This window comes from Barbatula barbatula (genome assembly GCF_947034865.1).
Source record: "Barbatula barbatula genome assembly, chromosome: 19".
Classification (NCBI taxonomy): domain Eukaryota; kingdom Metazoa; phylum Chordata; class Actinopteri; order Cypriniformes; family Nemacheilidae; genus Barbatula; species Barbatula barbatula.
In genome coordinates this window covers 22,005,532-22,033,034 of record NC_136782.1, presented here as the reverse complement: position 1 = coordinate 22,033,034, position 27,503 = coordinate 22,005,532, and the positions used below count along the sequence as shown (strand labels likewise).

General features: G+C 37.4%; 2 protein-coding genes across 2 annotated transcripts in view; one reads left to right on the top strand and one right to left on the bottom strand.

Annotated features, from left to right (window-relative positions):
• Positions 1-27,503, top strand: part of LOC306908488 (NACHT, LRR and PYD domains-containing protein 3-like) — a 316,456-nt gene that overhangs the window by 46,540 nt on the left and 242,413 nt on the right. The window lies entirely within an intron of this gene.
• Positions 1,827-27,485, bottom strand: LOC306908762 (uncharacterized protein; the record flags this gene model as incomplete). The annotated part of the gene is made up of 22 exons (XM_079481952.1): positions 1,827-1,839; positions 2,433-2,606; positions 10,800-10,973; positions 12,917-13,090; positions 14,135-14,308; positions 18,800-18,973; positions 21,247-23,094; positions 24,715-24,825; positions 24,910-25,020; positions 25,105-25,215; positions 25,300-25,410; positions 25,495-25,605; positions 25,690-25,800; positions 25,885-25,995; positions 26,080-26,190; positions 26,275-26,385; positions 26,470-26,580; positions 26,665-26,775; positions 26,860-26,970; positions 27,054-27,164; positions 27,248-27,358; positions 27,442-27,485. 22 exons carry the CDS (start codon positions 27,483-27,485, stop codon positions 1,827-1,829), a joined length of 4,329 nt encoding a protein of 1,442 aa, XP_079338078.1.

Below are 27,503 nucleotides of genomic sequence, written 5' to 3'. Positions count from 1 at the left end.
ATTAAAGTCAAAACCAAAGTGAAGTGAAATGTTTTTGGGCCCTAAACTGAAAATCTAATGTGTCAGAATATTTCTTCACTGTTTTAGACAAAGTAGAGACGGATCCTCAAGAAAACACTTTTAATGATCACAGTCTGACAATATAGAGAAAGACAGACACAGACAGACATGAAGAATGAGTTTATCTTTGGGTTCTCTGTTGGCTGTGATCTTCTCCTCTGGACTCCTCTACTTGAGCATCTCTCTCTCTCTCTCTCTCTCTCTCTCTCTCTCTCTCTCTCTCTCTCTCTCTCTCTCTCTCTCTCTGTCTGTCTCGCTCTCTCTCACATGCGACACAATTCTACATTATTTACTGTTTCATGTATTTATATTCTAACCATAAACTTTCCCACATATTTACATTTTGAAAATTGTATATGAAATAATCTGATGATATAAAATGACAGTGTATAATACACACAAATGCACAGAGTTTACTATACATACACAATATACACAATCAATAGAATTGTTCAATTTAACCGTAGATTATATAATCTGTGTAATCTGTAAATAAACTTCTGTTTCAAGTGGCGATCCATCTCTGATAAAGTCAGTTTGATAGTTTGGACAGAAAATCTGTTAAAGGGAAAGTCTGATAAAGAAATAAAATAATTCTGTCATGAACTCGCCTTCAAAACCTGTAAAAATGTATTTTTTCCGTCGAACACAAAGAAAGATGTTTGGAAGAATCAGTTCTGGGGCACCATTGACTACTATTGTAGGAAAATTACAACGGTGGTCAAAGGTGCCCCAGAACTGATCTCTTCCCTAAACTCTTCAAAATATCTTCTAGTGTTCAACAGAACAAAGAAATGTTCACAATCATTTTTCCTACTATGGTAGTCAATGGTGTTTCAGAACTGTCAGTTGCTCACATTCTTCCAGATATCTTTGTTCAACAGAACAGAGACATTTACAGGTTTTGATCAACCCGAGGGTCAGTAATTCAGTTTTGGGTGAAGTTTCCCTTTAAGAACATGTTCATGTGTCTATCAGAGAGATGATCTTACTCTTGGAAGTAAATGTGGAGCTCATAGATTCTGTTTACATTAGTTTCCTTCTTGTTTAAGTCAAATAAAATAATAATAATGTTAATATGACGTCATTACTTCAATGCTTTCAGGATTCAGACTCAGAGTTTCAATCTCTTTCTATTTCTGATCCTTCTTCAGATGTTGTGACGTTAAATTCATCTGTTTTATTGGTTGATAAAGTGAGTCACACACATGATGATCTCTGAACACACACACACACACACACACACACACTATTATACATTCAACACAATTCTACATTATTTACCGTTTCATGTATTTATATTCCAACCATAAACTTTCCCACATATTTACATTTTTAAAATTGTATATGAGATAATCTGATGATATAAAATGAGTAATGACAGTGTATAATACACACAAATGCACAGAGTTTACTATACATACACAATATACACAATCAGTAGAATTGTTCAATTTAACCGTAGACTCTATAATCTGTGTAATCTGTATCACACACACACTATATTTGCTGTATTTGATTGAAATCTACTGTAGTTTATACAACATTTGTCTGTGTTTACTGTCCTGACAATATTGTGGAACATCAGTTTCTTTTGTTGAAGAAGTTTTTCAGTCACGTCATCAAGACTATCACAGGATTATGAAACTGAATGTGTGAATGATTGTTTTCAGTGTGTCTGTAATGTCACTATAGTGTCGTCTTGTTATTCTCCATCAGATGAAACTGAAGATCACACAGACAGCTGTAAACACACCTTACTGTCATCACCTGTGAGTCCTAAAAGAGAAACACAAAGACAGAACTAATGTATCATCACTACACATGTCAACAATAATAAACTCAGTTTGATCTTCATCTGTTTAACTCATAACCTGTATTATATGTGTCATCTGTCACTTTATTGTGTAAATGTTTTGTGTTGTTATTTCTACAGTCTGTCAGTATTCTGCAGTGTCTGAAGCACTCAAGACTTTCACTCACTGCACACGTGTGATGATGATGATGATGATGAAGATTTGATCAATAATAATGATGAAGAGCATCAAATAAAAACATCTAGCCATGTGTGCACAAACACTGAGGTGAACATCCATCAAACAAACAGCAGGAAATAAAACTATAAACCTCCACATAAATAATAATAATAATAATATGTTTAAGAAGAGGAAGATGACAGTGAACAGACTCTTCATCACACTCATTGAACTGAATTCTTATTGTGCTGCACTTATAAAACATCAAGTGTGTTCATCTGTACACTTCACATTTACTCTTGTGTTTTATTATTCAGAACTCATATGTGCTCGAGAAAATATTTTGCAAAAGGTTTTACAGTTGTTAAACATGTATTAAAAATGAGCTCTACTCACCTCACTGTCTCTAGTTTATAATGTGGATCATCTCTCAGCTCACAGAGAAGCTTCTTTCCTGAATCTCCTACATTATTATAAGACAGATCCAGATGTTTCAGGTGTGATGGGTTTGATCTCAGAGCTGAAGTCAGAGCAACACAACCTTCATCTGTGATTTTACACCGAGTCAACCTGTAGAGAACAACAACACACACTTCAGTCTCTCAGTTCAGCAGGAATGTCATGAATGAAACACATATTACACTGAATAACATTCATCATCATGTTAAATCTTGATCATTAAAATGCTGTTCTCACGCTCTCACACCACACATCTGTTTTCTTACACAGGACCGTACGCTCCATTGTTTCTATAGTGTGAAATCTAATGTGTGTAATAATTGTGTAAAAGCTGAAGTGTATTTTAATGCTGCAAACATTTGATAACGTCTCAGTGGTCTAACAGCCCCTCAATGTCAAAATAAGTGAGGTGACCAATCAAATGAAAGAAGACGAGAGTTAGTGTTTACAGAGCCGAGCGGTTCTTTAAATAAAGTTTTTCATGTGCAGATGATCTGATGAGCTCAGAATATAAATACAACAAGTAAAGTTTCATGTTAAGCGTGTGTGATTGTCCCACATTAAACTGTTTCCTTATAATGGACTTCAATGGAGGAGAAAACACTTAACGTGACATTATTGACTTTATCTGTGGAATAAGATCTCCTTCTTTTGACAGCAGCTTGTGTTTATTACAACAAACATTTGACAGAAATGTCGTTTTTTCTGGTCGTTGTTTGGGTAGTGAAGCGCTTTTCACATTAAGTGTTTTAGAAAGTCTCAGTAAACTGTGTTTGGCTTTGAAAGTTTCTTTATTGTTTGTGTTAATCTTTTAAAATGTTAATTGTATTTGCAAATACTTTAATGCATCATTAACAATAAATTCTAGAAGAGAAACTCTTTCTTTATTTCTGTCGTTCTTTTCTTTATGGCAAGATCTCTCATGTCTGATCTGTGCTCATCATTTAAAGGGACAGTTCACCTCAAATTAAAACTAATAAAATTATGTTGAATTTTGTTAACAAATTCTTTGTCTTGTCACTTATAACGCAAGATTTTTGTGTTTTTATGACATTCCTACATCCCAAATATCCCCCACCAACCCCTGAACATGAATATAGAAGATGATCATGTTAGAATCAGTACATGCGTGACTATCAGAGAGATGATCATGTAAGAATCAGTACATGTGTGACTATCAGAGAGATGATCATCTAAGAATCAGCACATGTGTGACTATCAGAGAGATGATGATGTAAGAATCAGCACATGTGTGACTATCAGAGAGATGATGATGTTAGAATCAGCACATGTGTGACTATCAGAGAGATGATCATATAAGAATCAGCACATGTGTGACTATCAGAGAGATGATGATGTAAGAATCAGCACATGTGTGACTATCAGAGAGATGATGATGTTAGAATCAGCACATGTGTGACTATCAGAGAGATGATCATGTAAGAATCAGCACATGTGTGACTATCAGAGAGATGATCATGTAAGAATCAGCACATGTGTGACTATCAGAGAGATGATCATATAAGAATCAGCACATGTGTGACTATCAGACTATCAGAGAGATGATCATGTAAGAATCAGTACATGTGTGACTATCAGAGAGATGATCATGTAAGAATCAGTACATGTGTGACTATCAGAGAGATGATCATATAAGAATCAGCACATGTGTGACTATCAGAGAGATGATGATGTTAGAATCAGCACATGTGTGACTATCAGAGAGATGATCATCTAAGAATCAGCACATGTGTGACTATCAGAGAGATGATCATATAAGAATCAGCACATGTGTGACTATCAGACTATCAGAGAGATGATCATGTAAGAATCAGTACATGTGTGACTATCAGAGAGATGATCATGTAAGAATCAGTACATGTGTGACTATCAGAGAGATGATCATATAAGAATCAGCACATGTGTGACTATCAGAGAGATGATGATGTTAGAATCAGCACATGTGTGACTATCAGAGAGATGATCATGTAAGAATCAGTACATGTGTGACTATCAGAGAGATGATCATCTAAGAATCAGCACATGTGTGACTATCAGAGAGATGATCATATAAGAATCAGCACATGTGTGACTATCAGAGAGATGATGATGTTAGAATCAGCACATGTGTGACTATCAGAGAGATGATGATGTTAGAATCAGCACATGTGTGACTATCAGAGAGATGATCATCTAAGAATCAGCACATGTGTGACTATCAGAGAGATGATCATATAAGAATCAGCACATGTGTGACTATCAGAGAGATGATGATGTTAGAATCAGCACATGTGTGACTATCAGAGAGATGATCATATAAGAATCAGCACATGTGTGACTATCAGAGAGATGATCATCTAAGAATCAGTACATGTGTGACTATCAGAGAGATGATGATGTTAGAATCAGCACATGTGTGACTATCAGAGAGATGATCATGTAAGAATCAGTACATGTGTGACTATCAGAGAGATGATCATGTTAGAATCAGTACATGTGTGACTATCAGAGAGATGATCATATAAGAATCAGTACATGTGTGACTATCAGAGAGATGATCATGTAAGAATCAGTACATGTGTGACTATCAGAGAGATGATCATGTTAGAATCAGCACATGTGTGACTATCAGAGAGATGATCATGTAAGAATCAGCACATGTGTGACTATCAGAGAGATGATGATGTTAGAATCAGTACATGTGTGACTATCAGAGAGATGATCATATAAGAATCAGCACATGTGTGACTATCAGAGAGATGATGATGTTAGAATCAGCACATGTGTGACTATCAGAGAGATGATGATGTTAGAATCAGCACATGTGTGACTATCAGAGAGATGATCATCTAAGAATCAGCACATGTGTGACTATCAGAGAGATGATCATGTAAGAATCAGTACATGTGTGACTATCAGAGAGATGATCATCTAAGAATCAGCACATGTGTGACTATCAGAGAGATGATGATGTTAGAATCAGCACATGTGTGACTATCAGAGAGATGATGATGTTAGAATCAGCACATGTGTGACTATCAGAGAGATGATGATGTTAGAATCAGCACATGTGTGACTATCAGAGAGATGATGATGTTAGAATCAGTACATGTGTGACTATCAGAGAGATGATCATCTAAGAATCAGTACATGTGTGACTATCAGAGAGATGATCATATAAGAATCAGCACATGTGTGACTATCAGAGAGATGATGATGTTAGAATCAGCACATGTGTGACTATCAGAGAGATGATCATATAAGAATCAGCACATGTGTGACTATCAGAGAGATGATGATGTTAGAATCAGTACATGTGTGACTATCAGAGAGATGATCATGTAAGAATCAGTACATGTGTGACTATCAGAGAGATGATCATCTAAGAATCAGTACATGTGTGACTATCAGAGAGATGATCATCTAAGAATCAGCACATGTGTGACTATCAGAGAGATGATCATGTTAGAATCAGCACATGTGTGACTATCAGAGAGATGATCATCTAAGAATCAGTACATGTGTGACTATCAGAGAGATGATCATGTAAGAATCAGTACATGTGTGACTATCAGAGAGATGATCATGTAAGAATCAGTACATGTGTGACTATCAGAGAGATGATCATGTTAGAATCAGTACATGTGTGACTATCAGAGAGATGATCATGTTAGAATCAGCACATGTGTGACTATCAGAGAGATGATGATGTTAGAATCAGTACATGTGTGACTATCAGAGAGATGATCATGTAAGAATCAGTACATGTGTGACTATCAGAGAGATGATCATGTTAGAATCAGTACATGTGTGACTATCAGAGAGATGATCATGTAAGAATCAGTACATGTGTGACTATCAGAGAGATGATCATCTAAGAATCAGCACATGTGTGACTATCAGAGAGATGATGATGTTAGAATCAGCACATGTGTGACTATCAGAGAGATGATCATCTAAGAATCAGTACATGTGTGACTATCAGAGAGATGATCATCTAAGAATCAGCACATGTGTGACTATCAGAGAGATGATCATCTAAGAATCAGCACATGTGTGACTATCAGAGAGATGATGATGTTAGAATCAGCACATGTGTGACTATCAGAGAGATGATGATGTTAGAATCAGCACATGTGTGACTATCAGAGAGATGATGATGTTAGAATCAGTACATGTGTGACTATCAGAGAGATGATCATCTAAGAATCAGTTCATGTGTGACTATCAGAGAGATGATGATGTTAGAATCAGCACATGTGTGACTATCAGAGAGATGATCATATAAGAATCAGCACATGTGTGACTATCAGAGAGATGATGATGTTAGAATCAGCACATGTGTGACTATCAGAGAGATGATCATCTAAGAATCAGTACATGTGTGACTATCAGAGAGATGATCATCTAAGAATCAGTACATGTGTGACTATCAGAGAGATGATGATGTTAGAATCAGCACATGTGTGACTATCAGAGAGATGATCATGTAAGAATCAGTACATGTGTGACTATCAGAGAGATGATCATGTAAGAATCAGCACATGTGTGACTATCAGAGAGATGATCATGTAAGAATCAGTTCATGTGTGACTATCAGAGAGATGATCATGTTAGAATCAGTACATGTGTGACTATCAGAGAGATGATGATGTTAGAATCAGCACATGTGTGACTATCAGAGAGATGATCATGTTAGAATCAGTACATGTGTGACTATCAGAGAGATGATGATGTTAGAATCAGTACATGTGTGACTATCAGAGAGATGATCATATAAGAATCAGTTCATGTGTGACTATCAGAGAGATGATCATGTTAGAATCAGTACATGTGTGACTATCAGAGAGATGATGATGTTAGAATCAGCACATGTGTGACTATCAGAGAGATGATCATCTAAGAATCAGTACATGTGTGACTATCAGAGAGATGATCATGTAAGAATCAGTACATGTGTGACTATCAGAGAGATGATGATGTTAGAATCAGCACATGTGTGACTATCAGAGAGATGATCATCTAAGAATCAGTTCATGTGTGACTATCAGAGAGATGATCATCTAAGAATCAGTTCATGTGTGACTATCAGAGAGATGATCATGTAAGAATCAGTACATGTGTGACTATCAGAGAGATGATCATGTAAGAATCAGTACATGTGTGACTATCAGAGAGATGATCATCTAAGAATCAGTTCATGTGTGACTATCAGAGAGATGATCATGTAAGAATCAGTACATGTGTGACTATCAGAGAGATGATCATCTAAGAATCAGTACATGTGTGACTATCAGAGAGATGATCATCTAAGAATCAGTTCATGTGTGACTATCAGAGAGATGATCATGTAAGAATCAGTACATGTGTGACTATCAGAGAGATGATCATGTAAGAATCAGTACATGTGTGACTATCAGAGAGATGATCATGTTAGAATCAGCACATGTGTGACTATCAGAGAGATGATGATGTTAGAATCAGCACATGTGTGACTATCAGAGAGATGATCATCTAAGAATCAGTACATGTGTGACTATCAGAGAGATGATCATCTAAGAATCAGCACATGTGTGACTATCAGAGAGATGATCATCTAAGAATCAGCACATGTGTGACTATCAGAGAGATGATCATGTAAGAATCAGCACATGTGTGACTATCAGAGAGATGATGATGTTAGAATCAGCACATGTGTGACTATCAGAGAGATGATGATGTTAGAATCAGCACATGTGTGACTATCAGAGAGATGATGATGTTAGAATCAGTACATGTGTGACTATCAGAGAGATGATCATCTAAGAATCAGTTCATGTGTGACTATCAGAGAGATGATGATGTTAGAATCAGCACATGTGTGACTATCAGAGAGATGATCATATAAGAATCAGCACATGTGTGACTATCAGAGAGATGATGATGTTAGAATCAGCACATGTGTGACTATCAGAGAGATGATCATCTAAGAATCAGTACATGTGTGACTATCAGAGAGATGATCATCTAAGAATCAGTACATGTGTGACTATCAGAGAGATGATGATGTTAGAATCAGCACATGTGTGACTATCAGAGAGATGATCATGTAAGAATCAGTACATGTGTGACTATCAGAGAGATGATCATGTAAGAATCAGCACATGTGTGACTATCAGAGAGATGATCATGTAAGAATCAGTTCATGTGTGACTATCAGAGAGATGATCATGTTAGAATCAGTACATGTGTGACTATCAGAGAGATGATCATGTTAGAATCAGTACATGTGTGACTATCAGAGAGATGATGATGTTAGAATCAGTACATGTGTGACTATCAGAGAGATGATCATATAAGAATCAGCACATGTGTGACTATCAGAGAGATGATCATGTTAGAATCAGTACATGTGTGACTATCAGAGAGATGATGATGTTAGAATCAGTACATGTGTGACTATCAGAGAGATGATCATGTTAGAATCAGTACATGTGTGACTATCAGAGAGATGATGATGTTAGAATCAGCACATGTGTGACTATCAGAGAGATGATCATCTAAGAATCAGTACATGTGTGACTATCAGAGAGATGATCATGTAAGAATCAGTACATGTGTGACTATCAGAGAGATGATGATGTTAGAATCAGCACATGTGTGACTATCAGAGAGATGATCATCTAAGAATCAGTTCATGTGTGACTATCAGAGAGATGATCATCTAAGAATCAGTTCATGTGTGACTATCAGAGAGATGATCATGTAAGAATCAGTACATGTGTGACTATCAGAGAGATGATCATGTAAGAATCAGTACATGTGTGACTATCAGAGAGATGATCATCTAAGAATCAGTTCATGTGTGACTATCAGAGAGATGATCATGTAAGAATCAGTACATGTGTGACTATCAGAGAGATGATCATCTAAGAATCAGTACATGTGTGACTATCAGAGAGATGATCATCTAAGAATCAGTTCATGTGTGACTATCAGAGAGATGATCATGTAAGAATCAGTACATGTGTGACTATCAGAGAGATGATCATGTAAGAATCAGTACATGTGTGACTATCAGAGAGATGATCATGTTAGAATCAGCACATGTGTGACTATCAGAGAGATGATGATGTTAGAATCAGCACATGTGTGACTATCAGAGAGATGATCATCTAAGAATCAGTACATGTGTGACTATCAGAGAGATGATCATCTAAGAATCAGTACATGTGTGACTATCAGAGAGATGATCATCTAAGAATCAGTACATGTGTGACTATCAGAGAGATGATCATCTAAGAATCAGCACATGTGTGACTATCAGAGAGATGATCATCTAAGAATCAGTACATGTGTGACTATCAGAGAGATGATCATCTAAGAATCAGCACATGTGTGACTATCAGAGAGATGATCATCTAAGAATCAGTACATGTGTGACTATCAGAGAGATGATCATCTAAGAATCAGTACATGTGTGACTATCAGAGAGATGATCATCTAAGAATCAGCACATGTGTGACTATCAGAGAGATGATCATCTAAGAATCAGCACATGTGTGACTATCAGAGAGATGATCATCTAAGAATCAGCACATGTGTGACTATCAGAGAGATGATCATCTAAGAATCAGTACATGTGTGACTATCAGAGAGATGATCATCTAAGAATCAGTACATGTGTGACTATCAGAGAGATGATGATGTTAGAATCAGCACATGTGTGACTATCAGAGAGATGATCATGTAAGAATCAGTACATGTGTGACTATCAGAGAGATGATCATGTTAGAATCAGTACATGTGTGACTATCAGAGAGATGATCATGTTAGAATCAGTACATGTGTGACTATCAGAGAGATGATCATATAAGAATCAGCACATGTGTGACTATCAGAGAGATGATGATGTTAGAATCAGCACATGTGTGACTATCAGAGAGATGATCATCTAAGAATCAGCACATGTGTGACTATCAGAGAGATGATCATGTAAGAATCAGTACATGTGTGACTATCAGAGAGATGATCATCTAAGAATCAGCACATGTGTGACTATCAGAGAGATGATGATGTTAGAATCAGTACATGTGTGACTATCAGAGAGATGATCATCTAAGAATCAGCACATGTGTGACTATCAGAGAGATGATCATATAAGAATCAGCACATGTGTGACTATCAGAGAGATGATCATGTTAGAATCAGTACATGTGTGACTATCAGAGAGATGATCATATAAGAATCAGTACATGTGTGACTATCAGAGAGATGATCATGTTAGAATCAGCACATGTGTGACTATCAGAGAGATGATCTTACTTCAGTGTGTCCAGTTTACAGTGAGGATTCTCCAGTACAGTAGAGATCAGCTTCACTCCTGAATCTCCTACATTATTATCAGTCAGATCCAGATGTCTCAGGTGTGAGGGGTTTGATCTCAGAGCTGAAGTCAGAGCAACTAAACCTTCATCTGTGATCTTACACTGAATCAACCTGTAGAGAACAACAACACACACTTCAGTCTCTCAGTTCAGCAGGAATGTCATGAATGAAACACATATTACACTGAATAACATTCATCATCATGTTAAATCTTGATCATTAAAATGCTGTTCTCACGCTCTCACACCACACATCTGTTTTCTTACACAGGACCGTACGCTCCATTGTTTCTATAGTGTGAAATCTAATGTGTGTAATAATTGTGTAAAAGCTGAAGTGTATTTTAATGCTGCAAACATTTGATAACGTCTCAGTGGTCTAACAGCCCCTCAATGTCAAAATAAGTGAGGTGACCAATCAAATGAAAGAAGACGAGAGTTAGTGTTTACAGAGCCGAGCGGTTCTTTAAATAAAGTTTTTCATGTGCAGATGATCTGATGAGCTCAGAATATAAATACAACAAGTAAAGTTTCATGTTAAGCGTGTGTGAATGTCCCACATTAAACTGTTTCCTTATAATGGACTTCAATGGAGGAGAAAACACTTAACGTGACATTATTGACTTTATCTGTGGAATAAGATCTCCTTCTTTTGACAGCAGCTTGTGTTTATTACAACAAACATTTGACAGAAATGTTGTTTTTTCTGGTCGTTGTTTGGGTAGTGAAGCGGTTTTCACATTAAGTGTTTTAGAAAGTCTCAGTAAACTGTGTGGCTTTGAAAGTTTCTTTATTGTTTGTGTTAATCTATTAAAATGTTACTTGTATTTGCAAATACTTTAATGCATCATTAACAATAAATTCTAGAAGAGAAACTCTTTATTTATTTCTGTCGTTCTTTTCTTTATGGCAAGATCTCTCATGTCTGATCTGTGCTCATCATTTAAAGGGTTCCTATTGGACGGCTAAAATGAACATTATTGTGTATTTGGTGTTATATTGTGTGTTTACGTGGTTTACTGTTAAAAAAAAATCACATTAGTTTTCACATTTCATTGCATTACTGTCGCTTCTCTGTGTCTTTCTGAAACGCCTCGATTCTTAACAAAGTTCTGATCGTTGTGAAAGCGCTGTGTACTCTGATTGGCCAGCTGCCCGGTGTGTTGTGATTGGCCGAATACCTCAAGCATGTGACGGATATATATTTTTATGTGTATCATCACGCTGCAGGGAGAACAGCCAGAGGATACGAGGCTCCCGATGGATTCAGACTCGTAAATATAAAACTATTTCTGCATTTGTGATCGTAGGACCGACAGAAAAACTTACGTTTGAATAGTCCGATGTAAATTCTTTCATAATGAAAACGTTCTTACAGGCTGCGAGTGAGAAGCGTCAGACTGTCCTTACAAACTTGGATTTGCTCCACTTTTTAGAAACAGCCGTTGAGCACAACCAGGTGTTCATGTGCTGCACACACTCAGATTTTGAAGTTGTGATGTTTTGGAACAGTGTTGTAAATAAAACTTAACCACAGATTTATAATTGAGTCCTCGTATGGAAAACCAACTAAGATATTAATTTGTGATGAAACACAGCGTCTCCACAACATGACGACAGCAACAACAACACTACAGCAGGAACAGACACGCCTTCTTTCTTACACGTTTATATTTAGGGCGTGTTCTTCAACGCTTCACTAACTGATGTAGAAATGTGGGGGTGTGTTTAAAGGAGGCGTTTTAGGCAGGTTTGGATGAGCATCCGCTTTTAAATAAAACTAAATCCTGTCATATTATTTTAATCATCACATGTTTTGACAATCACAATTCACTTATAACGCAAGGTTTTTGTGTTTGTGTTTTTATGACATTCCTGCATCCCAAACCCCCCCAACCAACCCATGAACATGAATATAGAAGATGATCATGTAAGAATCAGCACATGTGTGACTATCAGAGAGATGATCATGTAAGAATCAGCACATGTGTGACTATCAGAGAGATGATCATGTTAGAATCAGTACATGTGTGACTATCAGAGAGATGATCTTACTTCAGTGTCTCCAGTTTACAGTGAGGATTCTCCAGTACAGTAGAGATCAGCTTCACTCCTGAATCTCCTACATTATTATGATACAGCTCCAGATGTCTCAGGTGTGAGGGGTTTGATCTCAGAGCTGAAGACAGAGCAACTAAACCTTCATCTGTGATCTTACACCGACTCAACCTGTAGAGAACAACAACACACACTTCAGTCTCTCAGTTCAGCAGGAATGTCATGAATGAAACACATATTACACTGAATAACATTCATCATCATGTTAAATCTTGATCATTAAAATGCTGTTCTCACGCTCTCACACCACACATCTGTTTTCTTACACAGGACCGTACGCTCCATTGTTTCTATAGTGTGAAATCTAATGTGTGTAATAATTGTGTAAAAGCTGAAGTGTATTTTAATGCTGCAAACATTTGATAACGTCTCAGTGGTCTAACAGCCCCTCAATGTCAAAATAAGTGAGGTGACCAATCAAATGAAAGAAGACGAGAGTTAGTGTTTACAGAGCCGAGCGGTTCTTTAAATAAAGTTTTTCATGTGCAGATGATCTGATGAGCTCAGAATATAAATACAACAAGTAAAGTTTCATGTTAAGCGTGTGTGATTGTCCCACATTAAACTGTTTCCTTATAATGGACTTCAATGGAGGAGAAAACACTTAACGTGACATTATTGACTTTATCTGTGGAATAAAAACTCCTTCTTTTGACAGCAGCTTGTGTTTATTACAACAAACATTTGACAGAAATGTCGTTTTTTCTGGTCGTTGTTTGGGTAGTGAAGCGCTTTTCACATTAAGTGTTTTAGAAAGTCTCAGTAAACTGTGTTTGGCTTTGAAAGTTTCTTTATTGTTTGTGGTTAATCTATTAAAATGTTAATTGTATTTGCAAATACTTTAATGCATCATTAACAATGAATTCTAGAAGAGAAACTCTTTCTTTATTTCTGTCGTTCTTTTCTTTATGGCAAGATCTCTCATGTCTGATCTGTGCTCATCATTTAAAGGGACAGTTCACCTCAAATTAAAACTAATAAAATTATGTTGAATTTTGTTAACAAATTCTTTGTCTTGTCACTTATAACGCAAGATTTTTGTGTTTTTATGACATTCCTACATCCCAAACCCCCCCAACCAACCCATGAACATGAATATAGAAGATGATCATGTTAGAATCAGTACATGTGTGACTATCAGAGAGATGATCTTACTTCAGTGTCTCCAGTTTACAGTGAGGATTCTCCAGTACAGTAGAGATCAGCTTCACTCCTGAATCTCCTACATTATTATGATACAGATCCAGATGTCTCAGGTGTGAGGGGTTTGATCTCAGAGCTGAAGTCAGAGCAACACAACCTTCATATGTGATCTTACACCCACTTAACCTGTAGAGAACAACAACACACACTTCAGTCTCTCAGTTCAGCAGGAATGTCATGAATGAAACACATATTACACTGAATAACATTCATCATCATGTTAAATCTTGATCATTAAAATGCTGTTCTCTCGCTCTCACACCACACATCTGTTTTCTTACACAGGACCGTACGCTCCATTGTTTCTATAGTGTGAAATCTAATGTGTGTAATAATTGTGTAAAAGCTGAAGTGTATTTTAATGCTGCAAACATTTGATAACGTCTCAGTGGTCTAACAGCCCCTCAATGTCAAAATAAGTGAGGTGACCAATCAAATGAAAGAAGACGAGAGTTAGTGTTTACAGAGCCGAGCGGTTCTTTAAATAAAGTTTTTCATGTGCAGATGATCTGATGAGCTCAGAATATAAATACAACAAGTAAAGTTTCATGTTAAGCGTGTGTGAATGTCCCACATTAAACTGTTTCCTTATAATGGACTTCAATGGAGGAGAAAACACTTAACGTGACATTATTGACTTTATCTGTGGAATAAGATCTCCTTCTTTTGACAGCAGCTTGTGTTTATTACAACAAACATTTGACAGAAATGTCGTTTTTTCTGGTCGTTGTTTGGGTAGTGAAGCGCTTTTCACATTAAGTGTTTTAGAAAGTCTCAGTAAACTGTGTTTGGCTTTGAAAGTTTCTTTATTGTTTGTGTTAATCTATTCAAATGTTAATTGTATTTGCAAATACTTTAATGCATCATTAACAATAAATTCTAGAAGAGAAACTCTTTATTTCTGTCGTTCTTTTCTTTATGGCAAGATCTCTCATGTCTGATCTGTGCTCATCATTTAAAGGGACAGTTCACCTCAAATTAAAAATAATAAAATTATGTTGAATTTTGTTAACAAATTCTTTGTCTTGTCACTTATAACTAGGGATGCACCGATACCAGTTTTTCTCTGCCGATCCGATTCCGATACTGGACTTACAAATATCGGCCGATACCGATCCAAATCCGATATCAGTTATTGTTTACGTTTTAAGGTTTAGAATGTCTGTAGCTCAAACAGTCATTAAATTACTCTGCTTAAAGTCAAGCTTTGTTTATTCATGAAATACATCAAAACTAAGATAAATAATATACACAGTATGACGAACATCTTTATCAACAACACTGTGCAAAACTTGTAATTCAAATAAATTAAATTAAATTAAATCAAAGTATGGAGTCATCCAAATGACAATTTACATTTTGTGAATCGTAAATCAAAAACGTACATATGAACATGTACGTTGGTAGACAAAAATATGTAAACATGAAAAATAGTAAAAAAATATCAACACAATAACTGTGTTTAACTTCAAGTAAGGTTTACTTTAACAGCAATGGCAGGTTTTTTTTAGGAATATTAGCATTTCTGCTCTTTCGACTCGAAGTCGGTTCCGTCTTTCATCTACAATGTTGGATGCAGTGCTAAACAGTCTTTCGCTCTCAACACTGGTACAGGGGGCAGAGAGAAATACTGATGCAGTAGCTGCAAGGGCAGGGAAACGAACATGATTCACTGCCCAGTAATAGAATGGGCTATCTGATCGGGGTGTAAATGGCTCTGTCAGATATGTTTGTATTTGAATAAGGGCATTAGTGGTAGCTGTTCCTCGTGCAGATTCTTGTTGGTCCTGGAGAACTTCATCAAACATCATTGCAAAGGTGCTCTTGCTTGTGTGTCCACTTGATCCACTTGCTTCCACATGAGATACCTCAGCTGGACCTGCTGCAGTAGTTGATGTCCTCTGTGTATCTTCAATTTTTTCAGCCTCTTTTGCAAGTGCACTTTTTGCATTCAGGACAGCATCTGCACTGGTAAAGTATCTAAAGCAAAACAGAGGAAATGGTCCATTTGATACAAACATTACAAAGAAAATGTATTTTATTTGTTGGCAGTTGCTGGCTGTGATAAAAATAGGAACAAAAATCATTCAATCAAATAAATATCCTACAAAGAAAGAATCAAAACCAAATTAATTCAATCAATAAACTCAAACTATATGTGTGTATTTCTCATGATTGTAATTGAAATATTTGATTTATTTTGGTCTGTGGTGAAAATAAAACTGCAAATGAAACTTTCTTGTCAGCAATACGTATAGGCCGAATATGAAAAAGACTGGTATTTTAAACGAAAGTGAACTTTAAAATAAAATATCTAAAAATTTAAACAAACAAACAAATTAATAACGAATTTGTGTATATCTTAAGGTAACGATTAAAATATGTTATTTATTCAATAAACGCGATTTTTGAACCACGCTGTTTTAGTTTACCCAGTCGAATGTGTCTTATTTATTTCGTTCTCAATGGTTCACAGCAATTAAAAATTATTCTTAATTTAAAAAGAAAATGATGGTGTTAGTCAGCATTCTGAAAAAATTGCGTTGTTGCTCAAAAGGATTCGAAATAGAAAATCAATTTTGTCTGCAATAAAAAACCTCCAGTTTAACTTTATTTGAAATTGAATGCAGCAATAACAACGATAAAAATTTAACCTAAAATTATCTGTATATTTTTATATATAAAACAAAATAAAAATACATAATAATAAGTAAATCTATTGACGTACCTGTCTTTGTATCATGGGTCAAGCAAAGTGGCAATGGAGAAAAGTGGCTCATCCTCAATGTCACCGAGTCTTTCATTGACCGCTTGTAGTAGAGTACTTTTCATTGTTTTAATCCCGCTGTCGGTGTCTCTCTCCTGAGATAGCAGACGTTTCAATACCACAATTGCTGGAATAACATCCGCCGTGGAAGATTGGGAAGAGCTTATGGCTCTGGTAAGTTCTTCGAATGGGGACAGTACAATCACGGTCTTCTCCAGCAATCCCCATTGGTTTGCTGTCAGTGTTGCAGGCAGCTCGTGGTCAGCAGCAAATGTACTCAAAGCACGCTTCTGTTCAAGCATACTCTGAATCATGTTAAACGTACTGTTCCATCGGGTTTTGACATCTTGCTGTAGACGTTTCACAGGCAAGTGAAGTTCGCGCTGAATATCCTCCAATGAAGAGTACGATGATGGGGAATGTTTGAAGTGCCCCACAATCTTTCTCGCTCCTGCAAGTGCATCACTTACGCTCCGTTGCGACAGAAGCCCCTCATTAATTACAAGCTGCAATGAATGCGCAACACACCCCAAACTAGGAACCCCCAAATCTTTCATCGCCTTCTTCATGTTACTGGCATTGTCCCTCAAAATTACATGTACTTTGGAAAGAGGTATTTTCCAACCATCCAGCATTTCTTTTATTGAAGCTGAAATCAAGCTACTTGTGTGTGACCCTCGCAACTCTTTAGCATGTAGCACAGCACTCTGCAATGCGTAACCAGAATCCATCCAATGCGCGGTTAAACTTAAAAGGGACATGGGACACACGTCGGAGCTCCAAATATCTGTAGTGAAGCTCAAAGATTTTACATCTTTTATCTGATCCTTAACATGCGACGACACTCTAGAATACAACTCAGGCAAAGCTGTTTCCGAAATGTATTTACGCGATGGTAAATTGTAACGCGGTTCTAGGTGTTCCACTAGGCGACGAAAGCCTACATTTTCCACAACCGAGAGAGGCTGGTCATCTAGAACAATAAATTCCACAACTTTTTCTGTGATTTTTACAGATTTTTTGTCGTCTTTATGCAGTTTTTCTTGCCTTTGAAACGCTTCCTGCAAGGTTTGCTGCTTTGATTCGTCCTTTTTGCGTTTCGCTTGTGCAAACTCTTCATGGTCTTTTCGGTGATGCTTCTGAAGATGTTTAATTAAATTTGTTGTGTTGTAACACGCAACAGTACTTCCACCTCTTGAAACACTGGTTTTGCAAATGTTACAATTTGCTGTGCTGCTTTATGTGGTTTCAAGAGTGAAATACTTCCAAATCTGCGACATTTTCAACGCGCTGAAGTAAATTTCTATATAGGCATGGGTCCTGAAAGGTCTCCCCGCTAAACTCGCCTGTCACGCGATTACGCAAAAAAAATTCAAAGTATTGAATTATTATTTTTAAGTAAATGCATTTTTCTCAAAATAAACAAATGTTTTCTATTTACTTAAATACAGCTCCCCGTTCAACAATCGCTGGTAATTTGGTATCGGATTTGGATCGGTCGTGCTGACTCGCGAATGAACGATACCCGATCCTTTCAAAAAGGTATGGATCGGAGCCAAATCCGATCCAGAGTATCGGATCGGTACATCCCTACTTATAACGCAAGATTTTTGTGTTTTTATGACATTCCTACATCCCAAATATCCCCCACCAACCCCTGAACATGAATATAGAAGATGATCATCTAAGAATCAGTACATGTGTGACTATCAGAGAGATGATCATGTAAGAATCAGTACATGTGTGACTATCAGAGAGATGATCATGTAAGAATCAGCACATGTGTGACTATCAGAGAGATGATCATGTAAGAATCAACACATGTGTGACTATCAGAGAGATGATCTTACTTCAGTGTGTCCAGTTTACAGTGAGGATTCTCCAGTACAGTAGAGATCAGCTTCACTCCTGAATCTCCTACATTATTATAAGACAGATCCAGATGTTTCAGGTGTGAGGGGTTTGATCTCAGAGCTGAAGTCACAGCAACACAACCTTCATATGTGATCCTACACTCAATCAACCTGTAGAGATAAATGACAAACATTGCTGATAAACATGAAATGAAAAAAAGAGAAAACTAAACAATAATGAGAATCAGTTTCTCATTGTGTTTCCTCATATAAACACATGTGAGTGTAATAAGTGTAATGTTGTTGTTGTGTTTGTTTGTTAAACGCAGATGTTTGATGTTAAATCTCATGAACATCAGACTGATGAAGAACACTGAAGAGTTTTGAGTTCTTGTTGAAGAACATCACAGTGTTTTAGAGAAACTCCACACACAAACTAAACTAAACCTTTAATAACACAAACACATCATTGACACCATCAAACTGTGATGTGACATCTTTACACTGATCGGATTATAATTCACAGATCAGGGACCCGTTTCAATAAGGAGGTTCAAGCAACACTGAGTTAAAATATGAACTCTGAGTTGATTTACTCAGATAATCTCTACTCTGAGTTTTCTGTTTCAGAACAGCTGGTTTCAATGAGTTCAATCCACTCTGAGTAAGTTCACCTGAGGTTACGCGTGTTCACAGCGGCTTTAAAAAGACATCATCAATTGAGCGAAGAGAACACGATTCACCATGGCAACGCCACGTGACAAAAAGCGCTCCGTTTATTTCTCGCCAGTCGAATTGGAGGCACAGTTACAAACATACAGCGAATATGAGCACATTTATAGAAGAGCAACACAAGAGGAGCAGCAAAAGAGAGAGAATCGGCGTGGGAGAAAATTGCTTTATGTGTCAACGTGTAAGTTTAATTGCTTCATATATCTACGATTTTTGTCATGTAGGTGCAATCCTTCTGCAAGAAAAAGAACATGGCAGCAGCTGAAAATGAAATATAAGAACATCATTCAGTCCGGTGAGTTTAAATGCTCTTGCTTATAGGATGCCTGACTGGGAAATGTTTGATATATTTAATAAACTGTCATTGAAAGTTATGAGGACATGAGAACCGAGCACTGTGGCTGTAGAAGACAGAAAACTGGCCATGCTTGCACCTGCTCCCCCAAGAAACTCACGGCTGGTTTTTATAAATCCTGTTTGTAAGACAGCTATGCACCCAATCACAATGGGAAATCCTAAAGGGTATTTGAACTATTAGTTTACTTCCAGAGGTGTCAGCAAGAGCACATTTATTTGATCAGCCTAATTCAGAAAGACGTACACCATTCACCTGTAATCCTATGAAACTCTTCTTTGATGGCTCTCAAAGGAAACTTAACACAAATATATAAAAAGTGCTTGAGAGCGATTCACACTTTTCTTACTCTGCATACAGTTGCCTTGCTAACGTGTTCTGCATCGGTGTTATATAGAAAGCTTCCATTAGCAAAGAAACGTAAAGCCACACAGAGGATCTGCTCAGATGTCAGAGCGCGACCACGATGAGTGAGGTTTGTGATATAAGGATGAAGCAGAGTGTGGATATATTTAATGGATAATAATATTAAAAACTGTATCGCTCAAATAAAGAATCCTCCGGATATGTAAAAAAAATACAAACGGGGCTTCACCATATATTCTCTCCCGACATAAATTTAACTCTCTCTGAATGAATGCAGCTTCCTCATCTACGGGTTCCTGAATAAACGGACATGACGTTTTAATTTCTGTGTTCTGAACTCGTGCGCGATTAAGGAAAACGAATAAATAAACAAACGGCGAAGGCAATTTCAACTCCGCTCGCGCTTATAAAAGAGGCGGAGATTGTAACAAACCTCGGGTTAGAGAAATAAAACCTGCACCTGACCAGGTTAGGTTCACAGAGTAGGTTACTATGGTTACTCACTCGGAGTATAAGATACCTTGATTTCTGAAACGGGCTTGACTTACCCCACGGTCACGGGTTTGATATACCTCGCGTTCTGAAACTGAAAACCCAGAGTATCCCGTTTTCTGGGTTTAATTTACTCTGAGTTTGCACTTACCCTGCTTTCTGAAACGGGTCCCTGATCCTGTGAATAATACACATCAACTCTCTAAAGTGATGAAAAGATCTGATGACACGACACCTGCTGTTTTACATCTACGTCAGAGAAATGAGACCCTTGATACTCTCTGGGTCAGGATATAAAATACTGGACGAATGTAAAAATTATTTACAATTTAAAATAATAAAATAAGGGATTACGTACAGCCGCCTGGCTATATATTTACCAGCTGTGTGTTTGATATCAAAGCTTTATTTGATTTCATTAGCAGCTTTTTATAAAGTGACTGATGGTTAAAGGGAATAAAACTGTAACAGTGAACTGAATGTTGTTAGTTTTACTTACTTCAGTTTTCTGGATTCTTTAATCACAGGCTGCAGTTTCACAAGAACTTTATCTGCTTTATTTTGAGATCCAATAAATGTATTCAGATCAAGTTCATCCAAATACTGATCAGACATCAGCAACACAAAAACTAAAGCTGACCACTGTGATGAAGAGAGTTTGGAGCATCCGACTGATCTAGATTTCACATAATGTTGAATCTCCTGCAGCAGTGAATCATCACCCAGTTCATTCAGACAGTGAATCAGATTGATGGATTTCTCTGGAGACATATTCTCACTGATCTTCTGTTTAATGTACTCAATAGTTTCCTCTTTCTTGTAGGAGCATCTTCTCATGTGTGGCAGTAGATCCCATAAGGAGAATCTTCTCATGTGTTTCAGTTGCACCTGTAAGGAGCATCTTCTCATGTGTCTCAGTAGATGCTGTAAGAGAATCTGATTGGACTCCAGTGAGAGACCCAGAAGAAAACGCAGGAAAAGATCCAGACGTCCATTTTTACTCTTTAGAGACTCGTCTACAGCTCTCTGATGCAGCTCAGATATTGACGTCTCTACTTGAGGTGATTTTCTAGCTTTATTGAACACATTTCTCATGTTGTTTGTGATGGAGATGTGAGCATAAAGAGCTGCGAGATGTTCCTGAACGCTCAGATGAATAAAGCAGTAAACTTTCCCCTGATACAAGCCAAACTCCTCTCTGAAGATCTGAGTGCACAGTCCTGAGTACACTGATGCTTCTGCTACATCAATGCCACACTCTCTCAGGTCCTCATCATAGAAGATCACATTCCCTTTCACAAGCTGCTCAAAAGCCAGTTTGGCCAGTTTGAAGATCATGTCTTCATCATTCTTCTCATAGTCCTTCTGATGTTTGATGTTTGTCTGAATGATCAGGAAGTGTGTGTACATCTGAGTGAGAGTCTTGGGGATCTCTCCTTCACTCTCTGCTTCACTCAACATTCTCTCTAGAACAGTGGCTGAAATCCAGCAGAACACTGGGATGTGACACATGATGTAGAGGCTCCTGGATGACTTCAGGTGTGAGATGATTCTGTTGTTCAGACTCTCATCACTGATTCTCTTGCTGAAGTATTCCTCCTTCTGTTTGTCAGTGAAGCCTCGTACCTCTGTGACTCGATCAACACACTCAGAGGGGATGAGATCAGCTGCTGCTGGTCTGGAGGTGATCCAGATGAGAGCGGAGGGAAGCAGATTCCCCTTCATGAGGTTTGTCAGCATCACGTCCACTGAGGTCGATTCACTGACATCACACAACCTCACACTGCTGTGAAAGTCCAGAGACACACGACACTCATCCAAACCATCAAAGATGAACAACACTTTATATTCACCGCTGGAGATTTCCATTTCTTTAGTCTCTGGGAAGAACAGATGAAGAAGCTCCAGAAGACTGAGTGTTTGGTTCTTCATCAGATTGATCTCTCTGAAAGGAAGTGGAAATATGAGGTGGACGTCCTGATTCTCTTTCCCTTCAGCCCAGTCCAGAATGAACTTCTGCACAGAGACTGTTTTTCCAATGCCAGCGACTCCCTTTGTCAGCACACTTCTGATGGGTTTGTCTTGTGCAGGTAAAGCTTTAAAGATGTCATTGCATTGGATTGGTGTGTCCTCTGTTGCTGTTCTCCTGGATTGTGTCTCAATCCGTCTCACCTCATGTTCATTACTGATCTCTCCACTTTCACTCTCTGTGATGTAGAGCTCAGTGTAGATCTCATTCAGCAGTGTTGGGTTTCTCTCATGTGATGTTCCTTCACACAAACACTCAAACTTCTTCCTCAGATTTGATCTGAATGTGTTGAGGACTTCAGGAAGCAGACAATAAGAACTGTGAACAGATTATAACAGACTTTAAAACTGTTCTATTAATTGAATGTAATTACTTACAATTTTATAACTATTTTCAAAGTGAGATTTTTGTGATTTTAATAAAACACAAACATATTTTAAACCAATAAGCATTCCCTGTGAGAGCAGATCAGGTTAACAAATGAGATACAAATTAATACCTATTAGCCACATCATAAAATAATTATGAACTGCCATTAGATTGTGTTGTCAGTTTAAATCAATAGATGAATGTAATTTAATCTAATAATCTGATTTAAATGAAATAGTATAAATGATATCTGCTCAATTCTCAACAAAATTATAAAACAACATGGACACACAAACTGAACACATGTATAGGACTGTCTCGATTATGACATTTGCCTGAAGGTTAATTGTCTATTAAATAATTGATGAGTAATTGTCTGTTTTAAGGCTTTGACAATAAAACGATAACTGACAAATAATTTATTAAATGAAGAAAATAAAACTTTAGAAATGTGAACATTTTGTTTATAACTTGTTGTACCTCTGATCAGGTGATGTGTCTTTAAATGTCATTGGTTCAAACATAGAGACACAACTGATCTCAGGTGAGTCTGATCTCTTCTGATGAACTGATCGGTAACAATAAACACAACCAGTGGCGGTTCTACATTGAATTGCACCCCGGGCAAGACCCCCCCCCCAAAAAATGTATAAATAAAAATAAAACACACACAGAAAATTATGACAAACCGTCATATTTTATTATAACAACATAAGTGAAAGAGAAAATTATTTTCCTCAATTGCACAAAGCCGTTTTATTGTGAACCTGATGGCTTTGACCTCCATCTCTGTTTATTTGACACTCGACAATCAACAGATTTACAACCCCCCCCAACACTGTCACTCACGTCACGAAACGAGTCACGGCCAGAAAGACTTAACCAATTCACCAATTCAGAAAAACTACAATGTGCAGGAACTATAGGCCTGTATTCCTTACATTATGAATAAAATGTGTGTTATTTGGCAGTAAGTCGAGGTGGTGTGTGATTGACTTTAGCCCACTAATTGAATTTGCGTCATGGGAGGGGCTTCTGCCGCTCACTATGTCATAATCACGGCACTACTAGAGCAAGCTACTGATTGGTTAACGCGGCGCAAATTTTCGCCAAAGTTCAGATTTTTCTGCTCGCGCGAATCAAGCGAACGCTCAATTCGCGCCATTCGAGCCACCTCATTCGCACAAATCGCACCGCAAGTAGGTCATCTCGTCTTTGCATTGACTTAACATGTAAACCACTTGCGCTTCACACTTCATTCGTGTTCGGTGTGAACACCCAGAGGTGAGCTATCCCCTGCATGCGCCCATCCCCTCTCCCCGTCACACACACGGCACCTTCTCAACATGCAGGGGCGCCAATTCTCCACACAATGAATGAATGATAGATAATAGAAAGCCACGGCCCAGAGTTTTTTTTACTGCTCGTGCCGGTGCCGCCCCCCATGTGACATGAAAAAATGCCGCCCCGGGCGGCCGTGCCTAAAACCACTACTGAACACAACATTAAACATCAGATGTTTGATAACTCACGATTGGTAATACAAATAAAATGACAGAACTGTTGTACCTCTGATCAGGTGATGTGTCTTTAAATGTCCGAGGTTCAGTCATAGACGCATCACTCTTCATAGACACACAACTGATCTCAGGTGAGTCTGATCTCTTCTGATCAACTGATCTGTAAGAATATACACAACATTAAACATCAGATGTTTGATAACTGACGATTCTTAATACAAATAAAATGACAGAACTGTTGTACCTCTGATCAGGTGATGTGTCTTTAAATGTCCGAGGTTCAGTCATAGACGCATCACTCTTCATAGACAAACAACTGATCTCAGGTGAGTCTGATCTCTTCTGATCAACTGATCTGTAAGAATATACACAACATTAAACATCAGATGTTTGATAACTGACGATTCTTAATACAAATAAAATGACAGAACTGTTGTACCTCTGATCAGGTGACGTGTCTTTAAATGTCCGAGGTTCAGTCATAGACGCATCACTCTTCATAGACACACAACTGATCTCAGGTGAGTCTGATCTCTTCTGATCAACTGATCTGTAAGAATATACACAACATTAAACATCAGATGTTTGATAACTGACGATTCTTAATACAAAGAAAATGAGAGAACTGTTGTACCTCTGATCAGGTGACGTGTCTTTAAATGTCCGAGGTTCAGTCATAGACGCATCACTCTTCATAGACACACAACTGATCTCAGGTGAGTCTGATCTCTTCTGATCAACTGATCTGTAAGAATATACACAACATTAAACATCAGATGTTTGATAACTGACGATTCTTAATACAAATAAAATGACAGAACTGTTGTACCTCTGATCAGGTGATGTGTCTTTAAATGTCATTGGTTCATCCATAGACGCATCACTCTTCATAGACACACAACTGATCTCAGGTGAGTCTGATCTCTTCTGATGAACTGATCTGTAACAATAAACACAATATTAAACATCAGATGTTTGATAACTGACGATTCGTAATACAAATAAAATGAGAGAACTGTTGTACCTCTGATCAGGTGACGTGTCTTTAAATGTCCGAGGTTCAGTCATAGACGCATCACTCTTCATAGACACACAACTGATCTCAGGTGAGTCTGATCTCTTCTGATCAACTGATCTGTAAGAATATACACAACATTAAACATCAGATGTTTGATAACTGACGATTCTTAATACAAAGAAAATGAGAGAACTGTTGTACCTCTGATCAGGTGACGTGTCTTTAAATGTCCGAGGTTCAGTCATAGACGCATCACTCTTCATAGACACACAACTGATCTCAGGTGAGTCTGATCTCTTCTGATCAACTGATCTGTAAGAATATACACAACATTAAACATCAGATGTTTGATAACTGACGATTCTTAATACAAATAAAATGACAGAACTGTTGTACCTCTGATCAGGTGATGTGTCTTTAAATGTCATTGGTTCATCCATAGACGCATCACTCTTCATAGACACACAACTGACCTCAGGTGAGTCTGATCTCTTCTGATGAACTGATCTGTAACAATAAACACAATATTAAACATCAGATGTTTGATAACTGACGATTCGTAATACAAATAAAATGAGAGAACTGTTGTACCTCTGATCAGGTGACGTGTCTTTAAATGTCCGAGGTTCAGTCATAGACGCATCACTCTTCATAGACACACAACTGATCTCAGGTGAGTCTGATCTCTTCTGATCAACTGATCTGTAAGAATATACACAACATTAAACATCAGATGTTTGATAACTGACGATTCTTAATACAAAGAAAATGAGAGAACTGTTGTACCTCTGATCAGGTGATGTGTCTTTAAATGTCCGAGGTTCAGTCATAGACGCATCACTCTTCATAGACACACAACTGATCTCAGGTGAGTCTGATCTCTTCTGATCAACTGATCTGTAAGAATATACACAACATTAAACATCAGATGTTTGATAACTGACGATTCTTAATACAAATAAAATGACAGAACTGTTGTACCTCTGATCAGGTGATGTGTCTTTAAATGTCATTGGTTCATCCATAGACGCATCACTCTTCATAGACACACAACTGACCTCAGGTGAGTCTGATCTCTTCTGATGAACTGATCTGTAACAATAAACACAATATTAAACATCAGATGTTTGATAACTGACGATTCGTAATACAAATAAAATGACAGAACTGTTGTACCTCTGATCAGGTGATGTGTCTTTAAATGTCATTGGTTCAGTCATAGACGCATCACTCTTCATAGACACACAACTGATCTCAGGTGAGTCTGATCTCTTCTGATGAACTGATCTGTAACAATAAAACAACATTAAACAGCAGATGTTTGATAACTGACGATTGTTAATACAAATAAAATGACAGAACTGTTGTACCTCTGATCAGGTGATGTGTCTTTAAATGTCATTGGTTCAGTCATAGACGCATCACTCTTCATAGACACACAACTGACCTCAGGTGAGTCTGATCTCTTCTGATCAACTGATCTGTAACAATAAAACAACATTAAACAGCAGATGTTTGATAACTGACGATTGTTAATACAAATAAAATGACAGAACTGTTGTACCTCTGATCAGGTGATGTGTCTTTAAATGTCATTGGTTCATCCATAGACGCATCACTTTTCATAGACACACAACTGATCTCAGGTGAGTCTGATCTCTTCTGATGAACTGATCTGTAACAATAAAACAACATTAAACAGCAGATGTTTGATAACTGACGATTGTTAATACAAATAAAATGACAGAACTGTTGTACCTCTGATCAGGTGATGTGTCTTTAAATGTCATTGGGTCAATCATAGACGCATCACTCTTCAT